Raw genomic sequence first — 15,571 nt, forward strand, 5'->3', positions numbered from 1 at the left:
TCCAGATAAGGAAAGGATTCTTCACTGTAAGGTCTGTGAACATGTGGAATCGGCTCCCTCAGGAAGCATTTTTAACAAGTTCTGGATGATATCTGGAAGCACAGAAAATAATCAGGTAGGTAGCAGCATAATATCCCGGATTGTCTGGAAGTGAATGCCTACTTGTTGAAAGGCAAAGGCTCTCAGCATCTTGCATTTCTCTGCGGTGGCAGACATGCTGCTCAAAGCTCTGAAACATCTATAAATATATGCCCCCATATTTTCCCCTGCATATTCAGAACATTTCCAGGTCGTCACTTTCACCTGCACAACATCTCCAAAATCCACCCCTACCTGTCTCCAGAGACCACCAAACTCCTTGTACTAAGGTGATTTGTAAAGCAGCCATTTGGAAGGTAATACTTAAATGAAGCACCTTTCCATTTAATTCTAGCATTCAGTCTTCTTGGGTAAGAGTCTGTCAGAATGGCACATCTTGACTTGGTGACGTTTTCCCACTCTTGGTAATGTAAAGTGTTAGTTTTGCACCACATGTACCTTTTGAAATTGAGGCCACAAGGTTAAAACTTGGTCTCACACATTTTCCCACATGCTTTTGGGAGAATTGATGTATTTGCTTGCAAATTTTAGCCAGATCTGGATGTTTTTCTTAAGTCTTGCAATCCTAACCCAAAGTCCAGTCACATGGAGTACACAACCTGTACTTTCCGGAAATTCCTGCAGCTCCTTCAGTGTTGCTGTCAGTCTCTTGGCAGCCTTCCTGGACAGTTTTCATCTTATTTTTATCATTTTTGCAACATCACTGTTGTCCTATATTTTCTCCACTTCTGACAACTATCTTCATTGTGTTCCAGTTTATACCCAATGCTGTGGATTTTGTAACTTTCTCCTGACTGATACTTTTCAGCAACCAGATCCCTGTGATGCTTTGTAAGCTTACTGCAAACTATGGCTTTGGCTGTACCAGGCAAGTGAGTAAACGTCAGGGAAGTTCAGCTGAACTTTATTTGGGATTTACTAAGAGTCTCTTTAATTGATGGCAAAAATTATTACGTCAAGATGTGCAGTGCTGAGAGACTCCGACCCAAGAAGAATAAATGCTGAAATTAAATCAAAAGGTGCTTCAACAAAGTATTTATTTAGGGGGGGATTTAAGCAACCAACTCATTGTATGTTCTAAGTCTTTATATTTTTCCACTAACAGTTTTGTTGGTTTTACAATGGAATTGTATAGGGTAAAAGTAGGAAAAGGTTTGCAATCATTGATTCGATTTTTTGTTGTGTACACAATAGGGGAGTGTACAATTTTCACATACACTGAATTTCACAGCTGGTATCTCAAAAGGGCATTCTGATGCAGAATACAGGACTGAACCTTGTCCTTCTCGTCCTTTACTCTGATCCACCCCTGAGGTTCCCTAATGCATGGCCTGATTGGCTGCAGGTTTCTAGTAACTGTTCTCTGTAATTGGTAGATCTGAGGAATGGGGTGCTGTCCTTAAAACGCGTTAGAGGCCATATTCATAATGTTCACCAATATTGGTAGGAATTTCAGCCCACAAGCCTAACATTATATTTAGCTCAAATTTTTGGTTCAGAAAACCCTATTATATTGTATCATGTGGAAACGCTAGCTGACTGTAGCTGAAAAAAACCTTGTAACAAGTTAACACACAAATGAAGAACATGGTTAAAATAACTTTAAGGAAGGATTTATTTTCACATGAATTTACAGCTATTGCGTGGGGCAGAGGACATTGGTAGCATATAGTCAAGGCATGTCTCCCTATATTCGATGTAAGCAAACCACTTATCCGGTGGGCACCTATTGTCTGCGGGCAGAATTACGATGCCCACAGTGCTCACCTCAGCCACTTCTAGTAGCCGTGGCAGCTGAAGGACTTTTTGCTGCAGCTGTTGGGCTTTGTTCTGTCCCATAAGAAGGAAGAAATAAAACTTCATGTTTGGGAAATTTCCCTAGAAAGCAAATCTTTACAAATGAGGTGATCTCAACCTAGACAACTGCAGTGGGTTAGCTCAATGGAAGATTTACGCTCACCTAGGTTCTAGTTAACATCTGTCTTAGTGACATAATTCTTACATTCAATATAGGCCACTGTAGGTTTTAGTATATGGGTCAAGAACCTTATATTTTGACTGAATTTATTCTGTCTCTTTACAGAATACCAGGGATTTAACAAGTAATAAGCAAGCATGAGTATGAGCATTTTAGAGTATTCAGCAGTATTTTTAGATACTAAACAAAGAAAATGAAGCAATTCTAACAATGTATATAAAGGCAGAATTTAATTGGGTAAAGTAGAATTGTATGCATAATGTCGGGCAAACCTTTCTAAAGAACAAGTCATAATCCCTGAAGATCCCTGACAAGGGGTCTATTCCAACGTTGTATGGCCTGGTAAAGCTTCTCCTTATCTGTGTTGCCCCAGGAGGTGGTATATTTATAGAGCTGCCTCATTTTCTGCTGAGAATGTTCCCTGCTCCGTATAGCATCATACTGCTCCTGTTTCAGAAGATTCTGGGCCAGCAGATCATCCAGAACTGGGTCTATTAAGGACATTCTTTCAATAAGATCCTTACGGTATTTATCCACAAACTCTGCACCTACGACTAAAAAAAAAAAATAGTATTAGATTATTATTTCAATATTTTCTGACCAGGGGGCTTCAATATCAAATCTGGACATGGAGATTTTTTTATAAATTTTTGCTCATCAATGCAGCTGTATTTTCTTGTACATCCATTAGGATCTCTTTACATTTATTTATTGAATGCATAATAAACCTTTAACTAATTGGGTGGGAGATATATTCCCGGGTACCACATTCCTAGTTTAACAACCTAATATGCCGTATATAGTTTAGGATTTTCAGATACCTAAAAAACAATAGATAAGCCTAATCACAGAATCTTCATCTTTCAAGTTTTTAAGTCCTTAACGCGTTTCACTATTTGGCTTCATCGGAAGGAAATATATCTGCATACCAAATTAGATTCCAATTCATCAGTTCACCTGTGTCTAAACTCATCTTGATCTGATCAAAAACTTGATTATGATTCAATGTCACCACATTGTGCAAAATATATATAAAAAAACATGCATATACCTAATAAATCACTTCCTTGGGTCACCTTGACTAATTAAAGTACAATCATTAGCACCCTTAAGAAAGCAACGGAAGAATGTAATATTGGCCCTCTAATATCAATGCATAATAAAACTAAGACACATTCTATCATCTAATGGGCAAATATCAAAAGAGTACAGCAGCCACAATAGTAAATTTTATATCTTCCAAGAAAAAAATGACAACTTGACAAAAGAATAATTCATCATTACACCTGATATTGTTTTATTAATATCTGAATATCTTGGTTGCTATTTAACAAACATTGCAAGGCAAAGTGACCAGGGTCTGTGAACCATCTTATAATAGTGAATAGTGATAATAGTGAAGCTTTGGAGTGAAAAAAGTGTTTAGGTTGTAATCCTGTGATCAATGGAGAAGAAAGCTTTCAAATGCACTCATCAGACAATGTTGACCTTGGTGGGGAACTATTGGTTTTATATAAGCATGCACACAATCCTATTTTGCTTTCATTTATGAAACTTCATGTCAGCAAACAAGTAACCTGCCGAATATGTCACCAGAGACGCCAAAACCATGTGGATAGATATCTTCTCCATTGGTGGTGGGATTAACGTTTGAACAATGAGTGGAATTATGCCAAGTGTTGTGGATGATTTTTTATATTTTGTATACCTTGCACTGTAATGGCAGCTACCCTGGGAAAACACGGCAATCCCATGAAAAAGATAAGACATTCTGTACTTTTATTTCAGCCACAAAACAGCCTTGAGATGAAGACCTTCAAAACCAGAAGGAAAAATTTTAACTGATAAAATTTCCTCTTTATTTAAAATTGGAGTAAAAATATAAGGGCTCTATTTAAAAAACAGGGAGTCAAACATTCCCTCAATGGAATCTTCCAGGTTCTTGTGTTTCAATAACAGCGAATTATTCTGTTTGAGGAAATGACAGGTTCCCTCTTTTAGGAGTAGGGCCCAAAAACCCTCTGTCTGAAAGAATGCCAAGTTTGGAACAGGGAAAAAATGTCAGCTTTATCATTGTGTGGTCCTATTTCTTTTTACTTACTGATTCTACGGTTTAGATTTTCGTTTGATCTGGATAAATCTTTTATGTCTCCTAAAAAAAAATAAAAAATGAAAATTACATTAAATGACAGCATCATAATTCAACTACACTTATTTAGGATGGGATACATTTAATGTAGCTCCTATTTAAAGCAGAACTAAACCCCAAATTTAAACAATTGTGACCAGGAAAAGTGCAGATGATGTCCTGCAGAAAGTGCAGATGATGTCCTTTCTGCATAAAATACCCTTACCCCCTTATCACAATTTGTCTAATACCCTCATCTGTCCTGGTTCCACCATGACCCCACCTTATTCTTTATTCTCAAAACAAAGATTCAGGATTCACTAGGGGGCACGATGGGTTGCACAGAGGTGGTGTGAGCCCTGAGAAGGGCTAACACCAGAGTCTAAGCAGTAAACCAGGTCTTCTCTAGAGCCTTGGATGGTGAGGATGTTGCGCCGCTGGTTTCTGTACAAATTTGTTTGACTCCCTGACCTTGCCTGTTCCTTACCCTGTGAATATATGCTGAACCAAACTTTTACCTATGACCCAGAATCTGCTTTGTATTTCCCCCTAGATACCTCATCTGGTAGACTGATCATAAATGTTTGACCTCTGGCTCTGTATTCTGGATAAGAATTTTCTGATATTCTGTAAGAACTTTGCACTGCGAAATCTCTGGGCTCCTGGGCTTCTGCCAGCCTTTCCCAAGACACAATCTCTTGTGCACAAAAGTCCTGGGGCAACTGTGTGCTGGGAGTCTCCCTAGGCTGAATGGGGGCTTGCTATAGGCGAAGAGTGTAACATTTTTTGGGGGGACTGGGGTCTGTGGTGAACACGTGCTGAACCAGCGCCTTACATCAAATTACAAATTTTTAACTTGAATTATTTCCTTTGTCAGTTGATAACTTGCCCAATACAAAAAAAAAAACAATATTACCTCTGGTTAGAATGGTGTCCCACACTTTTTCTTCAGTGCTTTCTTCCGCTACATCTAGGAAAATGTCAATGTCGTTTTCTTTTACACTGATCTCCGTGAACTCATAAGGCTTGGAGTGATCAGTAGACTGAAACTTAAGACTCTGGAGAATGTAACCAAAAAAAAAAATACTCAAAAGGTTTTTTGTCTTGGAACTCATAATTCATGTGAGTAGATCAATTTGAGATTTTAATGTTAAAGATACGATGACAGTGGGATTGATTTTTTAAGGATCACCAAGACTGGAAAAGATAGACTATCATGGGAGAACCTGAGTGTTCCAATAAACCTAGAATGGATTTTTTTAAATTATTTGCTATTAGTCTGCAAATTTTTTTAATCTTGGATCATATCCCTTTCAAATTTGCTGGATCACCCAAGTCCTCCTATGATAGTCTATCTTCTCCAGTTTGGGAGAGCTTTAAAAATCAGGCCCAGTGTCTCTGTAAAATTAAATAATTTCTAGTATTACCCCTTGTATAGATGGGCAAGGAGTTACCTGCCAGCCATAACCATTGGGGGACAACATGAACTGACCTTCCTATGCGCATTGAGTTGTGACGATTTGAGGTCAAGGTATTTTGTTATGCTTCCTGTTGATATTCCACTATTAGGGTGATACATGTATTTACACATGTATTAATTATAGTCCAATTTATATCCCCTCATGATAATCCAAATATTACATGTGGAAAGCAGGACCTCTGTGAAACGCATTGGTGAATACTCTTTGGGGGATTGTATTAGTGTTATTTCTACCCTAGTTCAACAAATATCACAAAATTATGAATTTAGAGAGTACAATACATTGGAGTTAACATATATATGCGATGGTTACCTTGGGGCGCACATAGTTTTGTGGATGTCCGGTGACGAGATACTTTGTTTTTGTATATACAGTGTCATTAGTCTGTGGAGGTTTTGCAATTCTACGAAATTCAAACTCCATTTTTTCCTTGTCAAGTTGCTAGAGAAGAATTAAAACAAGAATGCATTATTACATTTGTAAGGCATAAATGTCATCATAGTGAAGGAACAAAGTGGAGAAAGTTCCCAGAGTATCATTGCAAGACTGGGATTATTGTTCTATTTTCCAGATTACAAAAAAGAGTGGCCACAGCTAGGCACAAAAGAAAATATATCGGCCATTCGGAGCAAAGGTTCTCTGTAAAATAAAACATCTCGCGCTCCCCAGTTGCTCCATTCCACTGTTGGATCTTGGAGTCTACATCTTGTGTGAGATCTATATTGGATGCTGTCAGAACATACTTATGGTAATAACTTCCAACTCTACTTAACAAAGCTTTTTATGTACCTGGGGAATGAGCACTTAGGCCTGGGCATTGCAACCCAGAAAAAAAGAGAAAGGTCAAATACCCCCTCCCCCCTTCACCATACAATGGAGAAGTGGAGTGGAACAGCATGTTGGTTTGCTCTTCCTAGAAAAAAAATGTACACAAGGTCTGTCTATGAAATAACAGGATTGTTTTTCAATCTCCTAAACAAAGCAGTGAGATAATAATGATTTCTTGCCATAAATGTATAAACTTCTCCAAACAGACAACAAACGGCAGCGCTCTCTGTGTTTAGTTTGTCAGTCACCGACTTTTTTAGTAAAATTTCACACCGGAGCCAAAAGAGCGTGCCAGGGAAATTTGTGCTGACATTCTTCAGCAACTTGAGGTAGAGCTGAATTTTTTTCATAAAGTCATCACTTGTGAACAAACCCGGATCTTTCAGTATGATGACGAAACTAAACCACAGTCACTGGAAACACCTTCATCGCCAAGAATCAAACATTCCAAAAAACTCAGCCATGCTCATCGTGTTTTGTGACATGAAGGGGGGTCTTGGCTGAATGGGTTCCAGAAGACACAACAGTGACCCAACATTATTATAAGGAAGTTGTGACAAAGCTGAGAGAAAGAATCAGGAAAAGACGGGAGAACATGGTATCATTCTTTATCAGGACAATACTCCTCACACAGTGCCTCATTTATTAAAGCTCCCCAAGGCTGGAGAGGATACACTTTCATCAGTGGAGCTGGGTGATCCAGAAAACCTGAAATGGCTCTGGTCCAGGACTGAAAACATTTGCTAACAAATACCAAAAAACCTTTAAGAAATCCATTCCAGGTTTGCTGGACCACCCAGCTTCAATGACAAAAGTGTATCCTCTCCAACCTTGGGGAGCTTTAATAAACCAGGGCCACAGCACATTCTGTGACCGACACATATTACTACTCTGGAACATCCTCCATATTCACCAGATTTGAAACCTTGGGACTTTTTATATAAAGGAAAATAAAGGAACACATTTAAGTCAATGGATGCAGCAAAGAAAAAAACATTGGATATCTGCAAACAGCTGACAGAAACTGATCTACTTCACGCCTTCGACCAGTGGAAAACAAGACGGCATCAATGCTTAAATTGTGAATCAAAACAAACATTAAGATTATCATATAAATAAAGTCTCATTATTAATAGACAGACCTCATATACCATTGAAAATGTTGTCAAATGTTCTTTTACCTGTTCAATATGTGCAAGGAGTGGCAGTAGATATAGGTGAATTTTATATTCCTGACATTCCACATCTCCCGGGCAAACAACCCGGAAGTAAATGAGTACCATTCCATGAATTGGAATCTTTTTATTCATAAATGATAGCAGAGGGCCCAGCCAGGAAAAGGTGGGATTCTCTAAAACGATATAAAAGGGTTCCACTCGTGATGGTGTTTTCATGGTCATGTTCCCTTCTGTGAAATGGGCGCATTTAATACATGATTGGTCTTCAGTAAAACCTGAAAGATAAAAAGTGTGAAAGAAAGACTGTAGCAGACATGATTAGGATAAGAAATCTAAAGTTTCTTGTTTATTGCACCATTCATTTGTGGCCTTACGCAACAATATTTAGCCTTCAATCATTTGTGGTGGCTTACATTTACAAGATTTAGGTATGCCTTATTTTGACTTTTCAGGGTTACTGCTGGCCAGTAAATTTTTAGACTTTATATCTAAATGAAAAAAGTAGTAGAACCCACTCAATAAATTGGAGTAAATTTTTTTGTAATGTGAAAAGAAAATCCAAAAAAGCCCAAATGAAGAGAACAATTGGTTCTATTTTACATCCTTTAGCTCTATCTCTACTACCCACTATAGATTTATACCACGACAAACAGATGTATCAACGTATAGCAGTAATTATTTGGAGATTCAGAAGGTTCAATTGTTGAAAATAATTATATATTTTACATTAGAAATGTAGTTAGAGTATGTGTGTGCAAGGTCATGGAAGGTTGGTAGAGAGCTGTATACTTTTTTTTTAACTTTGTTATCTATGTAAGGACTTGAGGTTTCCATATTTGTGCACGAGAACTTAGGACTCTAGTTTCTAATGGAGGTCATTGAGAAAGAGCTGGATAATCTCTTTTCACTCCTTATGTTCTTAACAAGTAGTAGAGTAAAGTTATATTTAACATTACCTTTTTAAGTATGTATGGTAATGATGCAATCTTTATCCAATGGATGTCAATGGGAAACTTTTGTATAAAAGAAGCTACATTTGAGAGTGTGGGGAGAGATTGGACCATCATATTCTCTCATAAATTGATCCATATCATCAATCAGGTCATATCCTCATATGCTTTCTTTTTATTTACTTTGTGAACTTGCTTACCATTTTGTATTTTCCTGTTTTAAATGTATTTATGGAAGACTTTTCCAGCATGCATGTTTTATTCATTAAAACCTTTCTTTTGAAAGATACTATTTTTATTATCAATGATGCCAAACTTTTATTGTCTATGATGGTGTTTTTAAACCAGGTTCCCATGGAATCCTAAGATTCCTCTAGAGGTTCCCAGTGGTCCCTCCCGCGACAGTTTATGTGACCCCCCTAATGATCTTTTTGGATATCTGTAGATATCCAAGACATTCTTCTTTTGGGCATCTGTAGATATAAAAGACATTCTGTCCACTGAACACCACACTAATGAACTTAGGGTTAGTAATTATAGAAGGGGTTCCTTAATATCTGAAAGTTATTTCAAGGGTTACCCCGGTGTAAAAAGTAGAGAAAGGCTGCTCTAAGATGCAAGAAGAACCTAATGAGTAAACCACAAAGAGGTACTACACCAGATACTCAGGTCAAGGTGAGGTTTGTGCATGACCCAATGGGTTGGTAGAATTTGCAGCAAGAATATCTTTTCAAAGCAGCATATGGCCTATAGATTGTAATCATGTACTTCAGACCAATAAGCAACCCTAAATCTTTTGCCTCTCTGAGTTTCTTTAATAGAATTCTGAATCTCTCAAATCTCACCAGTTAACAATGTATTGGACTGATTTTGGAGACACAGTGAGTATGGTCAAAATTCTAACACTGTGCATGCAAATATTTAATTTATTGCTAAATGAGTTGGAGAATACAAATGTTCGACTTACTTCCTAGGCATAAATAATGTGGTAGGTACACTGCCGACACCGCATTGGCCTTTGGTTTCTGATTGGTTTTTATGTTGAACAAAGGACCGATAATCTCATGTTTACACCCAGGAATTTCCTTCATGAAATCACTCCAGGATTCCAGATAATAATCAATAACCACAGGACCGGTGACCTGAAATTTAATTCCCGTCTTCTGGCAGAGGAAACGTCCAGCTGATTTCAGCTCTAACCTAAAAATCCATCACAATTCATATTATTAAGACATTCATATTAATAAAGTAAAATTAACTTTGAACATTAATGACTCAAAAAACCACTATAACAAATATATTAATAGGCTGTTTTCTGGTCTAATGTTTAAAATTTACTTTTTTATGTATGTACTATGTTTAGCTACTTTGATTTATATAACTATAGAATCAATGAAAATTACTATAAAATAAAGAAGTGTATTTTTCTTACATGAGAATGATGATTATTTCAGATAATTTTATTTTATTGTAAATGGTGAATCTACAAGGTCTGTCTATGAAATAATGAGGCTTATATAATAACTGACTTTTATTTATTTATATGACATATATGGCATAGAGCGCCGGCGTTTGTTGTGCATAGAGATAGGGACACAGTCTCATTGTTTCAAAGACAGACCTAATATTTGAATATCTTGTTTGGGGTGATTTTGTTTCTTATATTATTATTATTTGTGCATATGTATACGTGTGTGTATTTTTTATATATATATTTTTTTTCTTTCTATTATTGCTTATAGATCATGAGCATACAATTGTTGAATACAAATCTATATCTTTATGTGTTGTTATGCGTTGTGCTCATTTATGTAAGATTTTTGGTTACTGTATTTACAAATATTGACTATAAATATTGTATGTATGTATATTATAGTTTTATACATTAGATATGTATTAGTCTGTCATTTGCAATCCCTATTTAATGTACAGCGCTGCATAATATGTTGGCGCTATATAAATCCTGTTTATTAATAATAATAATAATAATAATAATAATATGTGCATGGTTGGACTGCAGAATAAAATATCCTTTTCAGGACAGGACAGTGAAGCATTTTGATTGAAAATGTACATCCGGAGGTCTTTCTGTAGAGAACTCTTCCCTACACTTTGATGATTGTCAACTTGATTGTGCTCATCAGATTCCCAAATTATTGTTTTAGGGACTGATGAAAAAAGGGGGAGGAACAGACAAGTCTTTCTTTATGATTCCATGAAATGCAAACAAAAAGAACAATTATCAAAGGGGAACATTTGGATATGCTAGTAAAGGTATTGGCCCAGGAAGGGCTTTTGGCTTGGTAGTAAAAGGTTGAGAAACTACTGAGAAGAAACTCCACTGAGTGAAAGAAAGAGATCCACTGAGGGACTCTGAGCCCAAGAGAATTCAGAAGGGAATCGGACAGAGGAGCACCCCATTGCTGACAACTTCCTTAGAACTTTTTTTTATTATTGAAGTATCCACTATCTAAACAAAATTGAATGAAATATATGATTTTTGTAATGTTGAAGATTGGAGTGTATTGAACCCCTACATTTATGTTTGTAAATTTAGATTACCTGAACCCCGTATGTATACATAGAGAACTTCTTATTGGCCTATCACTACCCCTGAGGAAGCCCACTCTGGCGAAATGCGTAGGGTACTACGGTTGATATGAAAGGGTTCATACCTACTTAACCATTGTATGGTGATGTATATTTGTTTAATATTAGCTAGAACCTGTATAGTGCCACAGCAGGCCTTAACAAAACTTTGTATGCATCGCAAGAAACTATTGTGACATACAGAGAAAAGGTTAAAAAAAAAACTGGTTAAAAAAATTGATCAAATCCTGTAGAGATCATAAGGAAATATTATGACTTATACGGTAAAAAGGATATAATTCTTTTATAATTGTGTATGTAAACTTGTACTACAAATTATATTTTCTATATTTGTACAGAAAACCCTATCTTTCTCTGTCTTTTATTTAATTACCCTTATTATTGAAGTAATTATAATATTTTTTAATTATTGTCATTAATACTTTCTTTTCATGTGGACATGTATATATAGGTGTATGTATTTGTACAAGTAAAAGATTTACATAATCTAAAGGTTTTTAGTTCTTTTGGCTCCTGAAATGACTTAAATGTATTTGTTGCTGTTGCTTCTTTCCATACCATGCTTACTTGAGTCTAACTGGGGACCCTACGTTAAGAGACTCTAAGGGTCCAGCCCCAGCAGAGCCATTGCACTGTGAAGATTTTATATGCTAGATGTAAGACTCCAGTGTAATGCATCAGCATATCTGTGTTCGTTTAGTTTTCCTTACACTATGGCAGCATTGGGAAATGTGTCAAAATTATTCCAACAATTTTATTTTTATTCGCTATTGACTCACTGGCTCATTCTGTGCCTTCTTCTTGGTTACCCACCACTCCTCTGCAACCAGGAACCGCAGCTCTGCCCAGAAATCCTATCTACTGGTAACTGCCTGCTCTGAATCATGTGACTCCCTGGTCATATGACTTCTCCTATGACTGGTAACAGGAAGTTGCCTGAACAAGAAGTTCTCCTAGGCTTTGCTTCCAGGTTCCTGTCTGCATTCCCAAATGGGCTGGTACAATTAAGGGCCCACCACCCCACCGTGACACTGCAAGCATCCCTTGCACATAGTTGAGGTATTTAGTATGTTCTCAGCTCTTCATGTTACTGTGGTAATAATAAATCACTGCAACAAGCCAATTTAAATTGAATTTAGCCAGGGAAATGTTCCAACATATTGGGAATAAAGCCATAACTAGAACACCTACAGAATGCAAAGCTGTCAGGATCTCCTCAGGCAGGTAGCACGGGATCACCCAAGGCACGGAGTCTAAGTAACACCAGGCCTTCACCAGGACACCCCACAAGGGGTGATGGGCCAGTAGCCAGGAGGCTACATTCATTCTTTTGGAGAAATTCATCAATTGTAAATGTAATACATTGGAGGTTTGAGTTATTTTTAGGGAATTTTTCACATTTGTTAACTATAGATTCTTGATGTATTATTACTAAACAGCCAAGTCTTCTCAACAAAAGAAAAAACTGTACTGTTATAAAAGATGAGATTTAAACATAGGCCCCAATGGTAACTTTTAACATGTTGTTTCTTACCTAAACACATTTCCAATGAGAACTGGAATCAGTGTAGTGTCAGAATCCTGAAACTAGAAACATAGCGACAGGAAGGAAAGAAAAGAAATAAAAAGAAAAGAAAGAAAAGGTTTTGTGAATTTTAGAAATGTCACACTTCCTGTTCTTTTATAAACAGACATGAACAGTAATAACAGTAATAACAGTATAAGTCACCTTTCCACACAGGCGACATTCCATATGAGGTGGGAAGCCTTTAATATCTTCTTCGAATCGCATGACTGTAATTATTAATGATATTTACAATACATATAATTTATATTAGATTATACCAAATATATTAATAATAATAATAATAATAATATATTAAATATAAAAAAGACATAAGTCAATAGATATTTATCCCAGGTAAAACCCTATAGACATAGTTGATCCAGAGGAAGACATAAAAACCTTTATAAAGCCTGGTTCAATCTACTACAACAGAGGAAAAAAAATCCTTCCTGATCCTGTGAGGAAATCGGATGTTCCCTGGATCCATAGTTATTTTTACTTTAAACCTTTAATTCACAGTTATATTCTGTGCTTCTAGAAATCATCCAGCTTTTTCTTAAAGCAATCTATAGAACTCGCTGAAACTACTTCCAGAGGGAACCGATTCCACATTTTCACACACCTTACAGTGAAGAATCCCTTCCTTATCCGGACCTTAAACTTCTTTTTCCTCCAGACGCAAAGAGCGCCCCCTAGTCCTTACATGTTAGCTCAGTTGTTAATGTTTTTATTTATTTTACTGTGCCAGGGCAATGGTGAAGTTCCACCTCTGTAGCATCATTACCCTAACAAGGGTGGTCATATAGTTTATGATAAGCTCATAAAATTATATGTTTTATGCACTGTATTACTATGCCAGAGCACCGCTTTTCCCATACATACAGGATTTCCCTATGGATTTTGTAAGTGAGAGGAAGGCATGATTCCTGGACATTGGTGAACCTGTGATTCCTGTACATTGGTGTGCTCAGCGCAAAACTAACCAGCCACACAGACCTTTGTGAGCACTTTGTGTTTTGTAGCAACAACACTTTATACCTCAGTGTTCCTCTATCTTTTATAAAATGGCAAAACCCTTTGAAAAAACTTTCAGGTTTTCGGGGAACCCTTATTACTATATCCACATCTCACATTATATTAGAGCTGTGATCAATAGGAAAAATGCCCCTTACATTGCTGATCATTGGTACGAATTTGCCTCTTACTGATAGCCAAAAAGTCAATCAGGGGTGAGTAAGAGATCAACAAGTTGTTCTTGAGATGAGAGACTTACAAGGGTTTTTTGTTATAGCACCTGGTATGGAAGATGACTCCTCAAAAGATGAAGGTTTTACATTAAAAGCAATGCCAGGCCTTGATGGACCAGGAACTAAAGAGAACAGAGATGATAATATATTAGAATAAAATAAATCAATTGTCTAATTTCACTAGAATTCTACACATATTTGAAGAATCATAGAGAAGTTGGATGGGGAGTGTTTGGGCGAGAACTTTCTTTCCATGGTCCCATGAATTCATTATCCTGAAGAGTTCAAACATCTTCTCCATGGATGATGATTTGCTAATCAGGTCTTAGAACTCTTCCTGTGTAATTAGCATCTCATCCCTCAGATCAAATAGAACTGGATCAACTTTATCAGATGTATCAAAAACAAACAGTGTCTGTCCAAAAAATGTTCCTCATCTGTATAGGTAAAAACAATAATTAAAAAAAAGCAAAAATGAAGTTGTCTAGCAATCTAGTTACTACCTAACGCTTTGTTAAAGTACCGTAGATCTAACAGTTCTACCAAGCGATCAGAAAGGTCAAAATTCTTTTTCATGTCCGTTCTGTAATAATGCCCTGGTCAATTCAACATTTTTAAAGTGGAACTGCCATTAAAATAAAAAAATCCCACATATTTTTGTTTACGCAGATCCCTCAGTCCCTCCACATCTGGCCTTGATCAGGTCCTGCCCGTCCTAGATTCTTTCTTTGTCCCCGCAAAGCGAAAACACCGAGCTCCACCATCTTCTTCCATGGTCGTCTGGAATCATCACACTATTTTACACTGCACAGGTGTGAGATTGGTGATGTATCCTGCAGTATTTGTAAAAAAAAAATTGTCGCTCTCACTGCGCATGTGTGAGATCGGCACTTTTTTTCAATATCTGGCTCTCTGGCATGTGCAGAAGCAGTAACATAAAGCATGATGTGGGTATCCCAGGAGGTATTCAGTCTTTACCGCTGCGGCAGTGTAAAGGGTAAACAACTGTGCAAGACGGCAGGTAAGTTACCATCGTACATTACCATAGTACAGATCTATAAAAGTGCTTTGGATGGTTATCTTTTTTACATTGGAATACTATATAGAGAAGAATCCTTCACTGGTGGCAGCACTGGGGAGGATAACCCACATTACTGCCCAATGATAAATGAAAAAAAATGGGCGGAAGGTATTAATGGATTACAAGGATATGGGGGGATCTCTTTCTACCATCCTATTTAGATACCATGAGGTATGCTCAAAGCATTTTGGGGTTGTTGTTTCATGGTGGCATTTACCGTGGATATAAATTTTTCCCAGGTCACAAAAAACAATCGTCCGCTGATGTTTAAGTATAGAGGTTTCAATCCATTCCATGAAGAAAAAAACTTGTAATCTGGTTAGAAACAAGTACATACCAATAGCTAAGAGTTTTAAGTGCATACCAATAGCTGTTTTTTTAAAAAAAGATTTTAAACCTAAAAGAAAAATCACCTTTACCTCAC

General features: G+C 36.9%; 2 protein-coding genes across 5 annotated transcripts in view; both read right to left on the reverse strand.

The window, feature by feature from the left end:
* LOC140334885 (uncharacterized) overlaps positions 1 to 15,571 on the reverse strand; it is a gene marked incomplete in the record, with an annotated part of 307,753 nt that overhangs the window by 235,388 nt on the left and 56,794 nt on the right.
* The window catches only part of LOC140334884 (NACHT, LRR and PYD domains-containing protein 1b allele 3-like), a 67,261-nt gene that overhangs the window by 35,984 nt on the left and 15,706 nt on the right, over positions 1 to 15,571 (reverse strand). For 2 of the 4 annotated variants that reach the window (XR_011921635.1, XM_072417154.1), the window contains exons 5-12: positions 14,093 to 14,188; positions 12,982 to 13,046; positions 12,787 to 12,839; positions 9,610 to 9,842; positions 7,696 to 7,967; positions 5,999 to 6,127; positions 5,122 to 5,263; positions 4,179 to 4,229 (exon numbers count right to left, since the gene is read on the reverse strand). Coding sequence is in view for 3 of the 4 variants with exons in the window: in XM_072417154.1 (XP_072273255.1) it covers positions 4,179 to 4,229; positions 5,122 to 5,263; positions 5,999 to 6,127; positions 7,696 to 7,967; positions 9,610 to 9,842; positions 12,787 to 12,839; positions 12,982 to 13,046; positions 14,093 to 14,188 (1,041 nt within the window). In the remaining variant the exon portion in view is untranslated. Of the gene's footprint in view, positions 1 to 1,696; positions 2,632 to 4,178; positions 4,230 to 5,121; positions 5,264 to 5,998; positions 6,128 to 7,695; positions 7,968 to 9,609; positions 9,843 to 12,786; positions 12,840 to 12,981; positions 13,047 to 14,092; positions 14,189 to 15,571 lie in introns of those variants that run through there. The other 2 variants (XM_072417152.1, XM_072417153.1) reach the window with 2 other exon arrangements.

The sequence above is a fragment of the Pyxicephalus adspersus genome, chromosome 7 (assembly GCF_032062135.1).
Source record: "Pyxicephalus adspersus chromosome 7, UCB_Pads_2.0, whole genome shotgun sequence".
Taxonomy (NCBI): domain Eukaryota; kingdom Metazoa; phylum Chordata; class Amphibia; order Anura; family Pyxicephalidae; genus Pyxicephalus; species Pyxicephalus adspersus.